Source organism: Delphinus delphis, chromosome 1, assembly GCF_949987515.2.
Source record: "Delphinus delphis chromosome 1, mDelDel1.2, whole genome shotgun sequence".
Classification (NCBI taxonomy): Eukaryota; Metazoa; Chordata; class Mammalia; order Artiodactyla; family Delphinidae; genus Delphinus; species Delphinus delphis.
In genome coordinates this window covers 39,551,628-39,574,101 of record NC_082683.1, presented here as the reverse complement: position 1 = coordinate 39,574,101, position 22,474 = coordinate 39,551,628, and the positions used below count along the sequence as shown (strand labels likewise).

Below are 22,474 nucleotides of genomic sequence, written 5' to 3'. Positions count from 1 at the left end.
ATACCATTTAGAGAACATCTTCTGACACAGAAGATGTTCTCTAAATGGTAGTAAATACTATTATTTTGACTATCCATATCCTTTATTAAAAAATGTAGTTTTCTACTTTGTAATAATGTTTTTCAAATAGTTGAGATTACAGAATAAGTGACATCAGAAAAAATATAGTGTTAGTATGTTTATCCTGTTTGTTTAATTTGTTTGATTTCTAATAAAATTTTATGTTCAGATATTTTCTAAAGGGTAGGGTTTTACTTTGTGGTCAGATATTATAATTATTGTAAGTGCAATAGATCAAGTTTTTTAATGCCAGTCTCTTATTTCAGTATCATCTTTAGCATTAGTTCTTTTCTGTTCTTCCATTTATTGATAATAGGATGAGAAACAGCATGATGTATTCATGGAATATGCTGTGTGATTCAAGGGGTGATAGAAAAGTCTTCCAAAACAAAAGTTGCTTATCTACTGGCTTATGATAAAATTTGTTTTTTTAAACTTTTTGATTGCCTGTGCAGATGCAGTCACTGTGAGAGAATATAGGGGATTCAGAAGTTAATAAAATATAGGCCGTTTGTTCAAATGAGTATCCATCTTAATAAAATAAGGATCAGACATGTAAATAAATAATCAGAATCCTTGTATATGTGCACTGGATATCCTTGTATATGTGCACTGGATCAGAGAACTGTTGGATACGACATTCACATGGGTGGATGTTGTTCAAAATTATGGCAAGTCTTAGGTTTGAGAGGAAGATAAGCCTGTTTTATCTTCGGTGAAAAAGTGGTAGGGACCTTGAAGTTAAGAGATTGTAGTGAGAAGGAGGATGAGCAGTTGACAACATCAAATGCCATGAGACTAAAAGGAGAGGATTAACTTCTTGTTAAGAGCCTAGTGCTTCTACTATCCTCTTTTTAAAACTTTCATTGTTGTTTTTTAAAGAAAAATTAATATATGTTCAGTTTACAAATTATAGGAAATATGGAGGAATTCTGACAATTTTAAACTGATTTTATTTAGATAACTAGATACCATTTGAAGGAGGAATGTGAAGTTGAACATGTAGAATGTGTGTCTCTTATTTTAGAATTTCTGATGGAAAAGGCAGAAGAGAACTTTAACAAAAAACAGCATAATGGGAGCTCTCACGGTGATGCTATTAGAGCACACGCACACAATTTTCTCTAATCAAAAACATTAAAAAAACATTTTTAGAGAAAATTTTATAAATATACAAAAGTGGACACTAAAAGAGAATAATGAACCCCCTCGTACTCATCACTCAGCTCAATAATTATCAACTCATGGCTAATGTTTTAACTATATCTCTCTACTTCATCACCCTTTTCCAGATTATTTTGAAGAACTCTCAGACATCATATGCTTTTATCTATTAGATATCAATATCTAAAATATAGGAACAGTACCATACCATACCTAAAAATGAACAATTTTTTAATATTAAATATCAATTCAGTTCACATTTCCTCAACTATCTTATAACTTAAAAAATAAGTCTTTTGTTTGAATTGGGATAAAGGTAAGGTCCATACATTATGATTGGTTGATGTCTCTCAAGCATGTATATTCCTCTGTTAATTTTTTTCTTTTGTGTAACAGTCTTTAATATCTTTAATTCATTATTTTTCTAGGTATTTCACACTTTTAAACAAGATTATAATGTCATTTCTAACTGTTGCTGATATATAAAAAAATATATTATTTGACATATTTACCTTGTTTCCAGCAACCTCACTATATGTATTGATTTAAAAAATGTCTTTAGATTCCTTTGGACTTTTTATGTACACAATCACATTGTAAATGATAGAATTATAGTTTCTCTTTTGTTATAGTTATATCTTTTATTTCTTTTTATTGCTCTGTTATGCTTTCAGTGGTTTAGAACTCCAATAAAATGTTGAAGTGAATGATAGTAGTGATAGCAGTGAATGAAGTGAATGTCTCATTTCTGATCTCAGAGAGACAGCTTCAACATTTCATCACTTGGTATGATGTTTGTTTTAGGTTTTTGGTAGATAGCCTTTATTAGATTATAAAACTTCTTTTCTATTTCTAGTTTGCTAAGATTTTTATTTGAAAACGAATGATTATTAACTTTTATGAAATACTTCTTTATTCTGTTCAGGTGGTGAATTATGTTGCTTTAGTTTTGAATATTAAACCATATTAATATATTGATGGATTTGATTAGATAATGTTTTATATAGGATTTTTGCATTTCTGTTTATGAAATAGATTGCCTGTCATTTTCCTTTCTTGTAAGGTTCTTGTCAGGTTTTAGTATCAAGGTTTTGCTGGGTTTATAAAGTTGAGAAGTGTTCCTTCTTTTACTGGTCTGCAAAAGAGTATACATGTAATCAGCATTATTTTCTTCCTTAAAAGTTTGAAAATTCACCAATGAAGTCATCTGTCTTAGTGTTTCCTTTGTTGTAAGGTTTTAAATAATGGATTGTGTATGTGTGTGTGCATCTACACATATATCTGTATATACACACATATGTACACAGCTATTCAGTTTTTTCTATACCTGCATAAGTTTTAAGTTTCCTTTTTGTAGGAACTTGATTTTTTTAATATATCAGATTATTTTGAAGTAAATCTCAGATATCATATATCCTTTCATTTATAGATATGGATATCTAAAATAAAGGAACACCTAAAAATTAACAGTTTCTTACTATCATCAAATATCCACTCAGTTCACATTTCCCCAATTGTTCTATAATTGTTTAATCATATTTTGTTTGACAGTGATTCAGATAAGACACATTCAATACATTTGTAGCATGAAATTATTCGTAATGCCTTAGGATTTTAAAATATCTCTATGTCTTTCTTTTCATTCCTGATAGTAGTAATTTGTGTCTTTTCTCTTGACCAGTCTTGCCAGGCATTTATCAACTGGTGAATTGAACCTTTTATTATTTTGATGCTTTTGCTTTAATGATGACTTTACCTTTTATAGTATAGCCAAACCAGCTTTCTTTTAGTTGTCACATGTTATATATTTGTCTATATTTTTGTTTTCTGTTTTTCTGTATTCTTAACATTTTGCATGTATCTTATGAGTGGTACTTGGAGAGAATTTTTTGTTTTGTTTTGTTCTAATCTAATCTATCTTTTAATTGGACCATTTAGAGTATTTCTAAAAATGCATGATATAATTATAGGGATTAGTGCTTATCAGGGATTAGGGATGGGTTGGGGAGGGACGTGGATGTGGTTGCAAAAGCGCAACATAAGAGATCATGTGGTGGTGGAGCTATTCTGTATCCTGGCTGTGGTGGTGAATACACAAACCTACACTCCTGATAAAAGTGTATAGAACTAAATATAGACATACACATTCACATACAAATGAGTACAATTAAAACTTTTAATCAGGATAAAATAAGTAGATTGTATCAGTGTCACAGTGGTTGTGATATATTTTAGTATAGTTTTGCAAGGTGTTACCACTGAGGGAAGCTGGATAAAGGGTATATGAGATCTCTGTATTCTGACAATTTGTTGTGAATCCTCATTATCTAAAAACGTTAAATTAAAAAAATGTTTTTACTGATATATTTTGGTGTAAGTCTACCATATTGATATCTACTTTTTATTTGTTTGGATTGTTGAATATTAGTGCTTTTCTTTTTCTACTTTTCTTTTTTTTAATAGTTTTTAAAAATTATTTATTTATTTATTTGGCTGCGCCAGGTCTTAGTTGTGGCACTCATGATCCTTAGTTGCAGCATGTGGGATCTTCAGTTGTGGCATGCAAACTCTTAGTTGCAGCATGTGGGATTTAGTTCCACGATTAGGGAAAGAAACCGAGCATGGAGTCTTAGCCACTAGACCACCAGGGAAGTCCTCTACTTTTCTTTGAATTAACTATTTTTTGCTTTTTCATTTCTACACTTTTATTAGCTTGAGGGTACATGTTCTTTAACTATTTTGGTTTTTTCGTGGTTAGTATAGAGATTACAGCATGCATGCTTGAGTTTTCAGAGTTGTTTACATATTTTTATTTTAACCACTTCTAGGACAATGAAGAACCTACAACTACTTAACTTCTAGATTATATGTTATTTTTTGTTATGCATTTTAACTTAGTGTACAATGAGACTACACAGAATATTATTGCTATTATTGTATAGGCATCATTCATTTCACTTTACAACTGTATTTTACCTTTTTGGTTGCTCTTTATTTCCTTTCACTTTTTGAGCTTCTCTGTTTATTGTGTCTTTCTGAAGAATATCCTTTCATAATTCCTTTCTTATAGTCTTTTGATGATAGATATCTTGATTTTTATTTATCTGAAAATGTCTTTACTTTTTTTGAAGTATATTTTTGCTGAATATTGGTATGACTGTCTTCCAGCCCTTAGAAAATACTATTCCATTGTCTTTTTGCTCCCTTAGTTTCTGTTGAGAAATCATCTGTTAATTTTATTGTTACTTCTTTGAAGGTATTTTGTCATTTTCTGCTGGCTTTTTTTTTTTTTTTTTTTTTTAATGTGTTAACACGGGCCTCTCACTGTTGTGGCCTCTCCCGTTGTGGAGCACAGGCTCCGGACGCGCAGGCTCAGCGGCCATGGCTCACAGGCCTAGCCGCTCCACGGCATGTGGGATCTTCCCGGACCGGGGCACGAACCCATATCCCCTGCATCGGCAGGCAGACTCTCAACCACTGCGCCACCAGGGAAGCCCTGCTGGCTTCTTTTAACATATTCTCTTACGTCTTTGTTTTCCTGTAGTTTTACTTTGATGTGCCCAACTCTGTGTGTGTGTGTGTTTTAAAAATTTGTTCTGCTTGGTGTTTGTATCTTGGTATCTTTCTTCAGATAAACTCTGAGATATTAACTTTTCAAATATTTCTTTTGCCCTTTTCTCTCCTTTTACAAAACCAGTTGCACATTGTTAGATCCTCTTACTCTATCCTTTTTTTTTTTCTTTTTTTTTTTGTACTCCAACCTTTGGGCTTTCTGTGCCTCTCTCAAGATATTTATTTTTGTCTTCCAATTCCATAATTCTCTCTTGGGTCATTTGTAATCTGCTGGTAAATCCGTTTGTTGTGGTTAATTTTTGGTTATTTTTTAGCTGAAAAATTTCCACTTGGTTCTTTGTAACAGTTTCTAGTTCTCTGCTGACATTCTCAATCTTATATTTTATTTTCTTGAGCATATTAAGCATATTTTAAGTTGCAGTCTAATAACTAATTTTTCTGGATCTCTTGTTGATCTGTTTTTCTTTGTTTTTGTTTTTGTTTTGACGATACGCGGGCCTCTCACTGTTGTGGCCTCTCCCATTGCGGAGCACAGGCTCCGGATGCGCAGGCTCAGCGGCCATGGCTCACGGGCCCAGCCGCTCCATGGCATGTGGGATCTTCCCGGACCGGGGCACGAACCTGTGTCCCCTGCATCGGCAGGCGGACTCGCAACCACTGCGCCACCAGGGAATCCCTGTTGATCTGTTTTTATTTCCTGTGTTTCTCTTGTGTTTTGATCCCAATGGTCTTTTTTTCCTATATACCTGGTCGATTTTCATTAAATGTCAGATTTTGTGTGTAAGAATTTTAGAAATAATTTGAAACCTTAGATGAAGATATTTTCCTTCAGACAAGATTTATGATTGTTTCTAGTGGGCACTAGCAATTCTGGATCAACTTAATTTAGACAGGATTTGGGATGATTCAGATTTAAGCCTAGGTTCTTAGTTTGCTGTCTTAGTCCACTTGGGCTGGTATAACAAAATACCATAGACTGGGTGGCTTATAAATAATAGAAGTTTATTTCTCATGCTTCTGAAGGCTGGGAAATCCCAGATCAAGGAGCCAGCAGATTCGGTGTCTGGTGAGGGTCCCCTTTCTGTTCATAGAATGCCATTGTCTCTCTGTGTTCTCACGTGGCAGAAAGGGCAAGGAAGTTATCTGGGGTCTTTTGGGCACCAGTGGCACTAATGGGCACTAATCTCTTCAATGAAGGCTTTGCCCTAATAACCGCCGAAAAGCCCTAACTCTGAATATCACATTGGGGTTATGATTTCAACATATGAATTTTGAGGGGATACAGATATTCAGTATATAGCATTGGTTATCTATTTTTAGTTTACTCTCTTTTTTAAACTTTTTTTAAATTAGAGTATAGTTGCTTTACAATATTGTGTTAGTTTATACTATACAGCAAAGTGGATCAGCTATATGTACACATATTTCCCCTCTCTTTTGGATTTCCTTTTCATTTAGGTCACCATAGAGCACTGAGTAGAGTTCCCTGTGCGATACAGTAGGTTCATATTAGTTATCTATTTTATACATAGTGTCAATAGTGTATATATGTCAATCCCAATCTCCCAATTCATCCCACATCCCCCTTTCTCCCTTGGTATCCATATGTTTGTTCTCTACGTCTGTGTCTCTATTTCTGCTTTGTAAATAAGGTTGTCTATACCAATTTTTTCAGATTCCACATATATGCATTAATATATGATATTTGTTTTTCTCTTTCTGACTTACTTCACTCTGTATGACAGTCTCTAGGTCCATCCATGTCTCTACAAATGACCCAATTTCATTCCTTTTTATGGCTAATATTCCATTGTATATATGTACCACATCTTCTTTATCCATTCCTCTGTCACTGGATATTTAGGTTGCTTCCATGTCCTGGCTATTGTAAATAGTGCTGTAATGAACATTGGGGTGCATGTGTCTTTTTGAATTGGTTTACCTTTTCAAGATTCAGTCCTATAGCCTAGCCATTTTATCAGGCCATTTTCTCTTACCTGCAGACCTCCCTTCTCATCTCTTCCCAAGGTCATGATACTCCAGTTTTTGTATGAGCTTATCAAAAGCTGTACTCAGCTTCTTAGCCTCTTAGCTACCTCTGTCAGAACTGTCAGATACCCAAAAGGAAAAGTAACCTCAAATACCAGGCTTATCTCTCTGTGTTTACTTCTGTTTTTTAAAATAATACAGATAATTTTTAAAAAATTTTATATATATATTTTTGGCTGGGTTTGATCTTCGTTGCTGCGTGTGGGCTTTCTCTAGTTGTGGCGAGCGGGGGCTGCTCTTCATTGCGGTGCACGGGCTTCTTATTGCAGTGGCTTCTCTTGCGGAGCATGGGCTCTGGGCACACGGGCTTCAGTAGTTGCAGCACACATGCTCAGTAGTTGTGGCATGTGGGCCCTACAGTGCGTGGGCTTCAGTAGTTGCAGTACGTGGACTCAGTAGTTGTGGCTCATGGGCTTAGTTGCCCCGTGGCATGTGGGATCTTCCCAGACCAGGGATCGAACCCTTGTCCCCTGCATTGGCAGGCAGATTCTTAACCACTGAGTCACCAGGGAAGTCCTGTGTTTACTTCATATACTGAGTTTCAGACTTGTAATTTTTTTACTCCCTTGTTAGGTTTCTCCTGCCTTCAAGCAGATTTTTTAGTTATCTACCTTTTCAAGTCGATTTTAGCAGGAGGTTTGTTTTTGAACCTTCTAATCTCTCAGATTACCCTGCTATGTTCCATTTACAGCCTTCATACATCCTGTTCCTCCTGCTTGAAAACCTCTAGTTTCCCACCCCACTAACTCCTAGTTTACACCTATTCATGCTATGGGTCAAGTCCTGAAGAGCTCCTCCTCAGCCTTCACTGACTCCCTGACAAGATTATCTTGTTATACTTTCTTATAGCACTACCTGAATGCCTTTATTGTACTTGTAGTTTATAATTATATATTTATTTGTGTCTTTATTTCATTTAATATTTGCCTTTTCAACACAATGTCAGGTGCTTGAGGAATAGGACTGTTATCAGTTTTTTTTCTTATTACAGACCCGAATGATAAGCTACAAGGAATATTTAATATTTCCTCAAAAACTGGACGTATAGGTATTCGGTTAAATGACTGAGATTTCCCTTGGATGAAAATAGCAGAATTTAAAGAAAGAAAAAGATTATATTCATGGGTTCTTAGAAGGTAGAAAGGGCATAATTTATATTTTATTTTTATTTAAAAATTTTATCATAAAGTACTTCAGACATATTAAAAGTGTGAGTTTTGTAATATACCTAGCTGTACTCACCACTCTGCTTAAGAAATAGACATAATTTATTTTTATAAAAATATACAGAGAGCCCAGAAATATATCTCTATAAATATAGTCAACTGATCTTTGACAAAGGAGCAAAGGCAATACAATAGAACAAAGATAGTTTCTTCAGTAAATGGTGCTAGAACAATTAGACATCCACATGCAAAAAACAAAAAAAAAGTGAATCCAGATACAGACCATACACCCTTCACAAAAATTAACTCTAAATGGATCATAGACCTAACTGGAAAATGCAAAACTGTAAAACTCCTAGAAGATAGCATAGGAGAAAACCTAGATGATCTTGGGTATGGTGATGCCTTTTTCGATACAACACCAAAGACACCATAGTGTCGTCTTTGAAAGAAACTGTGAAAAAAATAATTGATAAGCTGGATTGCAGTTAAGTTAAAAACTTTTGTTCTGTGAAAGACAAAATCAAGAGAATTAGAAGACCAGCCACAGGTTGGAAAAAAAGTATTTGCAAAATCACATCTGATAAAGGACTATTATCTAAAATATGAAAAGAACTCTTAAAATTCAACCATAAGAAAACAAACAGCCCTTTTAAAAAATGGGCTAAAGACCTTAACAGACACCTCACCAAAGAAGATATACAGATGGCAAATAAGCACACGAAAAGATACTTCACATCATGTGTCTCTAGAGAAACGCAAATTAAAACGAGATACCTGTACATTCCTAGAATTGCCACAGTCTGGAGCAGTGACAGAATCAAATGCTGGTGAGGATGCAGAGCAACAGGAACTCTCACTTATTGCTGGCAGGAATGCGAAATGGCACAGCCGCCTTGGAAGGCAGTTTGGCGGTTTCTTCCAAAACTGAACATACTCTTTCCATATGATCCAGCAATACTGCTCTTTGGTATTTATGCAAAGAGTTGAAAATTTATGTCTACACAAAAACCTGCACGTGGATGTTTATAGCAGCTCTGTTCATAATTGCCAAAACTTGGAAGCAACCAATGTCTTTCAGTAGGTAAATGGATAAATAAACTGTGGAATAACCAGACAATGGAATATTATTCAGCACCTAAAAGAAATGAGCTATCAAGCCATAAAAACACATGGAGGAACCTTAAATGCATATTACTGAGTGAAAGAAGCCAATCTGAAAAGGCTATATATACTGTATGATTTCAAGTATATGACATTCTGGAGAAGGCAAAACTCTGGAGACAATAAAAAGACAGTGATTGTGGTGGGCGGAGGGTGGGTTGTGGGGAGGACAGAGATAAATAACCAGAGAACAGAGGAGCAGGGCAGTGAAAATACTTTGTATCATATTATAAAGATGGATAATGTCATTATACATTCGTCTAAACCCACAGAATGTCCATCACCAAGAGTGAACCCTAAGGTAAACTGTGGACTTTGGGTGATTACGATGTGTCAGTGTAAGTTCATCCTTGGTAAAAAATGTACCATTCCTGTGAATGATGTTGATAGTGGGGAGGCTATGCATGTTTTGGGGGGCAGGGTATATAGGGGAAATCTCCGTACCTCTCTCTCAATTTTGTTGTCAACGTAAATAAAACTGCTCTAAAAAAATAAAGTCTTAAAAAAATCAGAAAAAAACCTAGAAAGATTAATTTCTACCAGAGATTAATAAATCCACAAGATGCATAGCAACCAGAAAATATACACAGTATATACTGAGATGTAAGCGTATATGTAGTCTACTGAGCAATTACTTTGGCTTTTAGGTACTTCTGTGGTAAAGCAGTTAGTTACTGTTTATTATAAATTTGTTTATTTAAGGAAATTTTTCTTTAAACTTTCAGATGATACAGCATTGTTTGAGTTGATTCAGCTAGTTCCGCCAGGTACTGTATTGTGTTTTGATAAGGTAATTGACATGTGAACTCATTTCAATGAAATGCTTTTTAAAAAATCTCATCTTTTCCCCTTCTTCCCAAAGTAAGAGCAATGCTGAGTCTCTAGCATTGGTCTACTACGTGTAAAATGTCAGTAGGCCAAAATAATATATACAGAAAGATTGACATAAATTATATTTGAACACATTGTTCTAAAATTGAATAGTCATAATTTAAAGTGGGAAATAACCCGATATGGTCCTAGCATATTTTGTGACATTCATAAAAATTAACTTCTTTAAGTTTTTGTGATTTTTCTAAACCAATATGCTTTTGCTGATAAAGTAGTTCATTATCTTTGTTTTTGTGTATTGAGTGTTATTGGGAATATAGGGGAATTAAAACTGTACCTACTTAATAAACAGTACAGATCCCTGCAGTAGGTAGAGTTAAAACCTGAAGGATAGTTTTATTTTTATTATTGATTTCTATGATTATAGAAGACTCTATCTTAAATCCTTATTTTATGTGAGAAATAGAGAACTATATTTTATTGAAAGCTAGTAGTCTAAACTTTTTGAATATCACATATATACCTAATCCAGGTAACCACAAATTCTATAAAATGTCTATATTTTTTTCAACATGTAACCTAATATCTCATAATGGCAGGTAGAAAAGAATGGAAGATAGAAAAAAAAAATTCTGGGGATGGTAATTAAGTTTTATATGTATAAATGTTATGTCAGTTTGATACGTTTAAAAGGATTTTCTTTTCTAGGAACTCATATGTACTTAAAAAGTTTACATGAACATCCCCTTTCTACGAAAGGGGGAGGGAGAATTAGTAGTATGTATGACATTTCTGAATAAGGAAATGTGTTAATTCGTTTAACATAAGTTTATTTTAATTTCCCTTTCATAGAAAAAAATTAAGTCCATGACCCTGAAGCAAGTATTTCATTAAGGCATCAGGCATTATATATTCGTACTTGATGATATTGTTTCTAAATAGCATATTTTGTTATAATTTGAATCATAGGATATCTTTCTTGTAGTGGGTGAAACACTGTCTACATATGATGAGAATACACGAGATTTCATGTTCCCGGGTCCAAATCAGATTTCTGGACACCATGACTCAAACCGCCAGGCTACCATGAGGAAGATTTCTGGCCTTCACGTAAGTGCTTACTATTTTCTGAATCAAATCGTGATGCAGGATCATTGTCAAAAACCAACACATAGCCCTCAATATCTGAAATGTGAAGACCTAATTCAAAGTTTAATTTATTTTAAAACATAATTGCTTTATGAAATTATGATGTTATTTTAAACATACTGAAATCTAAATGAAAATACTTTAGCAAAATGCACGCATCTACCTTCCAAAATTAACAAGCATTATTTTGCCTTATATTCTTCAGATTTCTCTCCTCTTCTTCTCCCCCTTTCCTCCCCTCCCCACTGTCCCTATGTCTTTCTCTCTCTTCTCTTTATTTTTCTCCCAAAAGAATGGCCAATAAATATTTGAAAACGTGCACAATCCCATTAGCATTTAGGAAAATTCAAATTAAAACAATCATATGATTTCATTTTTATAGCCATAAGAGTGGTAAAATTTAATAAATCTGACAAACGTCAAAAGCATGGAAAAATGGAAGCTTGTATATGTTGCTATGTCATGTAAATCGGAACAACCACAATTCAGGATTATCTAGTGAAGGCCAAGATTCTCATAGCCTGTGACCTTCTAGGTATATAGCTTTAAGATGTATTCTGTCTGGCATACTAAGAGCCTTCTTAGGAATGTTCGTTTGTAGCATTGTTCATAATAATGAAAAATGGAAATAATTGAAATGTCCATTAGTAGGAGTTTGGATAGAATAATTATTACATGTTCATGTAATGGAAATACGTATTCATACCCCTAAAAGTGAAAGCGGCATTAAGTGATAGCCAACTCTCATCTTTTCCTGCAATTTCTTCAGTTTTATTGGATAATTAATAATATTTTTATTCCTATTATTAAAATATTTATTAAAATAAATAAATATATTTTTATTCCTATTATTAATTATTTTTATTCCTATGATTCATAATTTTTTATTCCTAAATAAATAAATAATATTTTTATTCCTATTATTAAAATATATATTAAAATAAATAAATATATTTATTTATTTTAAAAATAAAAATAATATTTTTATTCTAGGCAGAAAATGCCTTCTGCCTAGAGAGACTGAGTGAAGCCCCTGCTGTTTCAAAGAAGAAAAAAGTAAAAGTTGTCTAGGTTGAAATTATTTGGACAAATATTTTTCACTAACTTTAGGAGATATTAGAGCAGTAAGGAAATTGGAGTGCTACATGAGCCAATATGGTGAATTAAGTAACTTCTCCTGTATTTCCTGTAGGAAATAGCAAATTTCAGCTTGCTGAAAGTATAAAAGTTGACTAGCAAATCTATTAAAATATACCTCCTTTGGGATATTTTCAGTGTCCATTAGCCCAAAAAGTCTTCCAAGAATGTTTCAGGGACTTTCTAGAAGCCTGCAATGAAAAAAATTCTGATTTTAAAATTAAAAGTTTTTTAAAAGTAATTTAAAATGCTGTATTATACCAAATTGGCAATATAAACATAAGAATATGGACCATTAACAGGTAGTTTTCCTTATTGAATTTGAGTTACTTTCACATATATCAAAAAGTTTGGATTACTAAGGCAAAAAGTCTATATATGTTCTTAAAAGATAAATTGGGGCATATTAAAAATTTTGAGTTTATTTGAGCAAAAATTGATTTGATTCAAGCAGCATCCAATCTAGCAGATAGAAAGAAGCTCCAAAGAGCTGTGCAAAATGAAAGATTTTTATATCCAGAAGGGAGCAGGAACAAGGACATTATACTAGGCCAAAAAGTGTGTTGATTATTGCAAGGTTCCTTTCATTTAGGGGATGGCAGAGGGTCTAATCAGATGGATTACCTAGTGAGTGCTAATCAGGCGATTCCTGATTGACTGGTTTAAAATTCCATTTCTGGGAGAGCCGAAACTGTAATTAATTTAAATCTGTTTGGTGACACGGGGCTTAGCGTAAGCAACTCAATTTGGGGCCTGTTGTTTTTAACAATATAAAAAGTGAGACTTCTGGTGATGATGGTGTGAAGGGTCTGTCAATTACTCTCTCCACACAAGTATAAAACTGGACAAAATTGTCACAAGCCGCAGTTTTAGGGCACTGGAAACTGATCGGCAGTTAAGACAATTAAGACAAATTAAGAAGTATCCGTGCTTGAATAGCTGCTAAAACTTTGGGTAAAAATGGCAGAAGTATGTGGTCCTCTTGCCTAGGACAGCTCTCATACCCTGCATAGCCAGTGAGAATTGTAGCTTCACTAAGCCTGGGGCAAGTTGCAAAAATTAGTAGCTTTGCTACCAGAGAGGTCAGAATCAATTTTGGGCAGTGATACTGTGATTTGTAATAAGAAACATACATTTGTTCTTCTTGCCCCATTCTTGGCACAGAGCTCATAAAACCTTTGGAATTTCCTGGGTTTAAGAGCTATAAAGGTGTCTTTTCTTATGTTAATGATGAGACTTTTGGAAAGCTCCTTGGGAACCTAAGGATGGGGGCTTGATGCCAGGGGAACCAACCAGGTGATTAGAGGGTTGGAACTTTCAGCCCCACCCCTGAGAAATAGAGGGGCTGGAGATTGAGTTCAGTCACCAATGGCCAGTGATTTAATGTCACGCCTGTGTAATGAAGCGGGTATAAAACCCAAAGGATGGGGTTTGGAGAGCTTCCATGTTGGTGAACACGTGGAGGTACTGGGAGAGTGGCTCACCTGGTGAGGGCACAGAAACTTCTCCCTGTTTCCCACATATCTCACCCTAGACATCTCTTCCAACTGGATGTCATCATATCCTTTTATATAAACTGGTAAACTAAATAAACTGTCTCCTGAGTTCTTTGAGCAGCTGTGGCAAATTGATCGAACCCAAGGAAGGGGTCATGGGAACCTCTTATTTGTAGCCTGTGGGTGACAACCTGGACTTGTGATGAGTATCTGAAGTCAGATAGGAGCAGTCTTGTGGAACTGAGCCTTTGACCTGTGGGATCTGACACTTTCTCCAGGTAGTGTCAGAGCTGAGTTAAATTTCAGGACACCCAAATGGTGTCGCAGAGACTTTTCTTGGTGGTGTTGGAAAACCCACACATTGGAATTGGTCTCACAATCATAGGGGCAAATATTGTGTCTTTGCCAGCTAAATGTGGTGGGTTCAGTTAGAAGCACATGAGAAAAACCCACAGCTTTGCTAGGCCGATTGCAGTTCCAATCAGAGTGAGCAGCACACCTGCCAGAAAGTTGACAGGAGGCCCTGGAAGTAAGGGAGCAATAAAAGGGCTGAGATGAGCTTTCCACTCATTCCTGGCTGACTGAAACTATGCACGTTCAGGGGAGACAGTGTGAGTCCAGCAAAAAGTGAAAGCCAAGGGAGACTAGAGACCTGCTGTTCCTTTGAGTGCATTCCCCAACCCACACACAGATAATCAACAAAGAGTGGAACCCTTACAGGTTCATTGGATGACCACTAAGCTATGCATACTCAGATGAGACCACTAGAACGAATACAAGAATAAAAAGACATATATATAAATTGAACACAAAATAGCAGTTGTAAATTCAATCATATCAGTTATTGTATTTAGATGTGAGTGGAGAACACACTCCAATCAGTAGTTTGCTGTCCTGGCAGGCAACAGTGCACCTTTCCTCAGAATTCTGATGATTCTGCATAGACATCTGAGTCTTAGGCTGACTTCCTGAACCCATCGCTGTGGCAAGGATTCAAGTCACATCTGGGGTTAAATCCTGGCACTATCACAGGCTACTACTATCACTATACCATGGAGATAACGTTGTTTGGTGGATTAATAAAAACTTGTAAATGGTTATTTTAGTACCTGGTACATAGAGAATGATCAGTAAATGTTAGTGATACAATGGTGGCCATGGAGATCATGACAAGGTGCTGTTGTTGGTGGCAGTGATATTAATCAGAATCTGTGACTTTCTCATCGTTGATCTTACCTCTTAGCACATATCTTTGTATGTACTTAAATGACTTGGTTGAATTGAATAAATTACATCTTATTGTAGACTTCATAGAGGAAACTGACATTTCCGATGTGTGATGATTAAATTTATTTTGGTTAGGTTGTGGCTAGATGTTACTCTGAAGGTATTGTGTAGATTTGACTACTATTTACAATCACTTGACTTTACGTGTAGGAGATTACCCTTGATAATGTAGGTAAGACCTCATCCAATTAATTGAAGACCTGAAGAGCAAAAACTGAAGTTTCCAAAAGAATATGGAATTCTGCCTCAAGACCGTAATATAGAAATCCTGAGTTTCCAGCCTGCTGGCTTTCTTACATATTTCACACTCAAGACTACAGTGTCAACTTTGCCTGAGTTTCCAGCCTGCCAGCTTTCCCTGTGGATTTTGGACTTGTCACTCTCACAATTGCATGTACCAATTCCTTAAAATAAATATCTCTCTGTGTATATATTCTGTTAGTTCTTTTTCCCTGAAACCCCAATTGATACACATGGGTTTTGAAAGATCTAAAAATAATGGCTAAAACACTGAGTATTTACTATATGACCAGCAATATATTAGGAGGGGTAAAGTGATAAGTTGCAGTCCAGGCTGTGGTACTTACAAAATATGTCCACAAATGATTTGACGCTCCTCTCTTCCAAAGGCAGAGTTTCTTAAGTATGGACTCTACTTAGTGACTCTAACAGATACACTGCGGTGAAGTGATAGTTTTAGACTTTTGAGACCAGGTCATTAAATGCACTGTGGCTTCCTCCTTGCTCTCACTCTTATATCACTCCCTCCTGGGGAAGCCAACTGCCATGTTTGAGGACACTCAAGCCTCTGGAGAGGGCCGAAGCTGGGACAGCTTTGCTGGGGTGTGTATGAAAGCTTGAAGAGCCTTGAAGAAACTGCCAGATGAGTGTTTGGAAGAAAATGAGGCAAATTTTATTGGAAATTAGGGGAGAAAAGAGCCCTTGTTATGTAATGGTGTAAAGTTTAGCTGGAATGTGGGATATAGAAAAAAATACCTGATGGAATGGGTGGTCTTTGTAAGGAGACTTTCAGACACAGTATTAGAGGGGCTGTCTGGTTTCTTTTTGCTGCTTATAGCAAAATATAAGGGGAGAGAGAAGCAAAAGGAAAGCCTGTTAATAACACAAAAAGGAGTTGGAACTTACTGTTTTTGAGGATTCTCAGCCTTCCCCAATGGCAGATAATGTTGAAATTAAGGAATGACTTATGAGCAAAAATCATTCTAGGGTATGTTCAGGAAATTTTGGTCTGATTGTGAAACCAAGGGGGTGTGGCTGTAAAATCCTTTATTAAAACCTCCAAAAGATGCAAGATGTTGCCTCAGAAAATAATTTAATTAAACATAGGTTTTATTTTACTTTATTTTTTACATTTAAAAATTGTTTAATTAAAAATATTTTTCATACAATTTTTATAATTGAAGTATAGGTGATTTACAACATTGTGTTAGTTTCAGGTGTACAGCAATGTGATTTAGTGATATATCTACATTTACATATACATATATCTATTTCAGATTCTTTTCCATTATAGGTTATTACAAGATATTGAATATAGTTCCGTGTGATATACAGTAGGTCCCTGTTGTTTATCTATTATATGTATAGTAATGTGTATCTGCTAATCCCAAACTCCTAATTTGGGAGTTCTGACCAGTGTGAGGTGATACCTCATTGTAGTTTTGATTTGCATTTCTCTAATAATTAGCCATGTTGAGCATATTTTCATGTGCCTGATGGCCATCTGTATGTCATCTTTGGATGACATACAGATGGCAGTTTAAGTCTGTTTAGGTCTTCTGCCAGTTTTTTGATGGGGTTGTTTGTTTTTTGATATTGAGCTATATTGAGCTGTATGAGCCCTTGTTGGTCACATTGTTTGCAAGTGTTTTATCCCATTCTGTACATTGTCTTTTCATTTGTTTATGGTTTCCTTTGCCATACAAAAGCTTTTAAGTTTAATTGGGTCCCATTTGTTTATTTTTGCCTTTATTTCCATTACTCTAGGAGATGGATCCAAAAAAATAATTGCTGTGATTTATGTTAGAGTGTTCTGCCTGTGTTTTTCCTATAGGAGTTTTACAGTATCTGGTCTTACATTTAGGTCTTTAATCCATTTTGAGTTTATTTTTGTACATGGTGTTAGAGAATGTTATAATTTCATTCTTTTACATGTAGCTGTCCAATTTTCCTAGCACCACTTATTGAAGACACTCTTTTCTCCATTGTATATTTTTGACTCCTTTGTCATAGATTAATTGACCTTGAGTGCATGGGTTTATTTCTGGGCTTTCTATCCTGTTCCATTGATCTATATGTCTGTTTTTATGCCAGTATCGTACTGTACTGATTACTGTAGCTTTGTAGTATAGTCAGAAGTCAGAGAGTGTGATTCCTCCAGCTCCATTCTTCTTTCTCAAGATTGTTTTGGTTATTCTGGGTCTTTTGTGCTTCCATACAAATTTTAAAATTACTTGTTATAGTTCTGTGAAAAATGCCAATGGTAATTTGATAGGGATTGCATCAAATCTGTAGATTGCCTTGGTAGTATGGTCATTTTAACAATATTGATTCTTCCAGTCCAAGAACATGGTATATATTTTCATCTGTTTGTGTTGTCTTCAATTTCTTTCAAGAGTGTTTTATAGTTTTCAGAGTACAGGTCTTTTGCCTCCTTAGGTAAGTTTTATTCCTAGGTGTTTTATTCTTTTTGATGCAATGGTAAATGGGATTGGTTCCTTAATTTCCCTCTCTGATACTTTGTTGTCCATGTATAGAAATGTGTCAGATTTTTGTATACTAATTTTGTATCCTGCAACTTTACCAGATTTATTGGTGGGCTCTAGTAGTTTTCTGGTGTGTCTTTAAGATTTTCTATGTATAGTATCATGTTATCTGCAAATAGTGAGAGTTTTACTTCTTCCTTCCAATTTGGATTCCTTTTATTTGTTTTTCTTCTCTGATTGCTGTGGCTAGGACTTCCAAAACTATGTTGAATAAAAGTGATGAGAGTGGGCATCCTTGTCTTATTCCTGATCTTAGCGGGGATGCTTTCAGCATTCCTTTTCACTGTTGAGGATGATGTTAGCTGTGGGTTTGTCATATATGACCTTTATTATGTCGAGGTATGTTCCCTCTATACCCACTTTCTGGCAGAGTTTTTATCATAAAAAGATGTAGAATTCTATCACATTTTTAAAGGTTACTTTCCACTTACAGTTATTATAAAATATTGGGTATATTCCCCATGTTGTATAATACAACCTTGAGCCTATCTTACACCTAGTAGTTTGTACTTCCCACTTCCCCACCCCTTTATTGGCCCTTCCCCCTTTCCATGGTAACCACTAGTTTATTCTCTGTATCTGTGAGTCTGCTTCTTTTTTTGTTACATTTACTAATTTGTTGTATTTTTTTAGATTCCACATATAAGTGATATCATACAATATTTGTCTTTCTCTGTCTGACTTATTTCACTTAGCGTAATGCCCTACAAGTCCATCCATGTTGCTGCTAATAGCAAAGTTTTGTTCTTTTTTATGGCTGAGTAGTAGTCTGTTGTGTGTGTGTGTGTGTGTGTGTGTGTGTGTGTGTGTGTGTATATATATGTATATACCACATGTTTTTTGTCCATTCATCTGTTGATGGACCCTTAGGTTGCTTCCAAATCTTGGCAGTTGTAAATAATGCTGCTTAAACATATGTTCTTGAAGATGATTGAAGACCAGCAGAAGCCCTGTACAGGTGGGTGTGGCTTTTGTCTAAGGAAGTGAACTCCAATTATGTTCAGATGAGAACAAAATACATTTTTAAGAGCATTATATTGGTAGAAACACCACCAGCATGGTCTGAAATTGAGAGAGACCTTACAAAATGAAAAGGCTTTTGGACCCCCAAAATTCTATTGACAGGACCCAGGCTCAGAACACTGTATAGCTCTAAACATTGTCTACCTCTTGTTGCAAAGGAATGATAATTCAAAGGATGGAAGCAAGAGCCCAGAGAGTGGAGCCAAAAACTATGGATAGTTATTTCTGAGCAGAAATAGGACTAAACTTCTAAGTGAGAAACTTCTAACATTTTCCTGGCTGATTTCAGAATTGCTGTGGACCAGTGATTTCTATTTGCCTCTTGTATTCTCTTTTTTTGAATAGGAATGTCTATAGTGATTATCCTCTGCCTGCTGCATATGTGTACCTTGAATATATGTGGGGCACATGTTTCTTTAGTTCATAGGTCTTCTAATTGTGAGGAACTGTATCCTAGAAACTGTATTTAAAGAACCATACCTGAGACAGCTGAATAACAGTTTGATTTAGATGCCAATATCCTGGATTTCAAGCTGAAGTTATAAAAGGATGAGACTTTTCCCCTTTCCTTTCCTTTTCCTTTTTCTTCAGTAGGGCATGAGTTTAGTTTACACATGAGAGGAATTTAATTTGTGGTCAGAGAGTGAACTGTGGTGGTTTAAAAACATGTCCCCCAAATTTTTGATGCTCCTCTGCTAAAAAGGTAGTTTCCTTTGTTCTAGAATGTGGGCTGTACTTAAGGGCTCTAATGAATAGAATGTGACAGCAGTGACAGTGTTAGACTTCTGAAACTAAGTCATAAAAAGGATTATGTCTTCCTCCTTGCTTTGCTTTGAGAGAACTAGTTACCATGTCATGAGGACACTCAGGCAGTCCTATCGAGAAAGAGCTGAGTTCTCTTGCTAAAAGATAGAAAAGAACTGAGTCCTCCAGCCAACAACTGTGTGAATCTCAGGAAGCAGATCCTCCAGCCTCAGTCGAGCTTTCAGAAAACTACAGCCCAAACAACATCTTGACTGCAATCTCATGAGAGATTTCAAGCCAGAACCAACTAGTTCAGCCTCTGCCAGATTGCTGACCTTTAGGAACTATGTGAGATAGTATGTACTTATGTTGTAAACTGCTAAGTGATATGCTATGCAGCGATGGATAACTAACAAGTAAGCATTATCAATAAAAGTATGTTTGCAGAAAAAAAGTCGTCCATTTAATCCATAGGTAACTCATATTTAACCTTTTTGTAGTGTGTAATATTTGAAACTTTAAAGTTAGTAGGTCAAAGACTGGGTAAGATATCTGACCTCCAATATATTAGAGTGAAGCTGGCCTGGGTACAGACAATATACTGTATCTTTTAGTGTTTTGGTGAATATGTAACTTGTGTGCTTCCAAATATTTTCTCAGGTGCTTTGTGACTGTCCTTTGAATTTTACTATTTGTCTCTGCTTATCTCAAAACAGTGTTTAAGCTGATGATTGAAATGTTGCAAAAAATAGAAACTAGATTCATTCATTCATATATCTGAATGTAAGCTACATTATGGGAAAAACTGTTGGAAGAATTGGTAGAGACTTATCTCTCTTCTGTTTTCAAAAGCTGCATACCCAGGAGCTGTGATTTTTTTTTTTTTTTGACACGTGGAGACTATGCAAAGTATTTCTGGATTATGTAGTTAAGTACATCTTAATCTGTAAAAGTAAAAAGAGCCAGAATCCATTAAGTATTTTCAAATATTTAGGACTTTAAATATTATTAAAAATCTTTAAAAAATTGACAGAGAAATACTTGAAAATGAAAAATGTCTGAATTTTTCCATAAAAGTGATATAATCACTTGTAAGTGAATCATCAGCAGTAAAACTGTTTCTTGATAACATTTAACATTCGTTTGTTGTCTTTATCCTTAATAAGAAATTCAAACTAACAAATAAAGCAGCTGAACCTTGGTAAGTGTTTGTTACTATAGGTCGTGTTTTCACCAGTAATAATTAGCTTTTTAAAAATTAAAATGTCTACTAATATCCTCTCTTTCTTCCTCAGGGAATTGCTCCAAAGCTGGAATTTTCTACAACCTCAGTGATTACCGAATGTCTGATAAGTTCAAGGAAGTGCCACACTCAGGTTAAAATCATTTATTTAAAATATCTAATGGTTTAATTTATTTGTTTGTATTTATTGGGCATTTGGCAAGCATTATTCTTTTATTTTGGCTACAACTCTTTTCACATTTTTTTGATCAGTCTCTAGTTTAAGTAAAACAATTATCTTAGGTATTTAGCTGTTTGGTTACATGTTAATAAGTGTGGAAGTGAAAAACTTGGTGTACATGGTAGATGGTACTTTTTTTTTTTAATGGAAAGAAATTAGGCTGCCAGAAAGATGTTGGTTTCAAAAAGTTCCACAGAGAACTTGGTTGGAGGCTTCTATGAATCTTAAAGAAGTTAAAGTTCAAAGGATACATTTTTAGCGAATGGGACCAGAGGTTCTCAGGCTGGGATATAGGTGGTTAGTGGGTATAGCTTCTTGAGTGTCTCTAATTCCTTAAGGGACTGTTGCTTAGTTTGGTGGCTGTTCTAGTGCTGTCAGATCAAGAGAAGCTTCAATACTTCAGCCTAATAAGTACCTTCTGTGTTTGTAAAAACTGCCTTCAGTAAACTCAGATATCTGGATCTAATATTACATTCTGGTCTAACTTCCTACTGAGTCACTGGGACCATCTTGCTACCCTGACCACAGGTTATCTAATAATGTCTAGGCATCACTCATACATATGTGACTGCATTATGACCAGGTAACAGTGGCCAGCCTGTGATGATGAGCCAGTACTATATAAAGCCTAGAGGACCCAAACAGGGCAGAACTGGACCTATGGTGGAAAAAGTAGAATGTTAATTTCCTGCATTATCAGTTTCAGAGGGAATTTGCTCAGGGTGGTAACTTGACAAGCTAACAAAGGTAAAATATGATTGTAAGATTATCAAGGGGATCTTTCTTACTTTGTTTAGCAAGACATTTGGTATGTTAGAGTTTGGCCTAATTATTTATCTTTTAAATGCAAGCTGAAACACTGCTACTAGAGATCTAATGACACGTACTTGCCAAATGCAGAGCTGGGTTACTGACTTGTCTGGAGATATGCACTGTGCACATTTGTAAATTGTCAGAAATGCTTCCTCTGGATTCACAGAAGTTTCCTACCCACACTGCGGTATGCCTTTACTGGGTGGGTAGAAATTTCTTTTTTTGTCAGGAGTGTGGTATACACACAGAAGAGTACACACATTCTAAGTGTACAGCTTAGTGGAAGATTCCTTACTAAATGTAGAACTTTCACCCCACTAGTAGTTTCATTGGACTAGCATTTTCCTCTGTAAGCTTTTGGCTAACTTGCCATTTCAATGTTTGTCATTTGTTTTTTGTTGAACAGAGATGTGAGAGAATAGCCTTTGGTGTTATTAAGAAAATATTCTTGAGAATCAGACAGATTTGGGTTCAAGTTCCTCAAAAGACTGGTTTAAAGATTAAATTAGAGAATATATGTGTCTGCACGTAGCATATAATTAATAAATTTTGTGGCTGTTACTGAGGTT

General features: G+C 35.3%; 1 protein-coding gene across 1 annotated transcript in view; it reads left to right on the top strand.

The window, feature by feature from the left end:
- The window catches only part of SPATA6 (spermatogenesis associated 6), a 152,778-nt gene that overhangs the window by 38,565 nt on the left and 91,739 nt on the right, over nt 1-22,474 (top strand). The window contains exons 4-6 of the mRNA XM_060004971.1: nt 9,902-9,943; nt 10,993-11,117; nt 20,925-21,005. Coding sequence (XP_059860954.1) covers nt 9,902-9,943; nt 10,993-11,117; nt 20,925-21,005 — 248 coding nt within the window. The remainder of the gene's footprint in view (nt 1-9,901; nt 9,944-10,992; nt 11,118-20,924; nt 21,006-22,474) is intronic.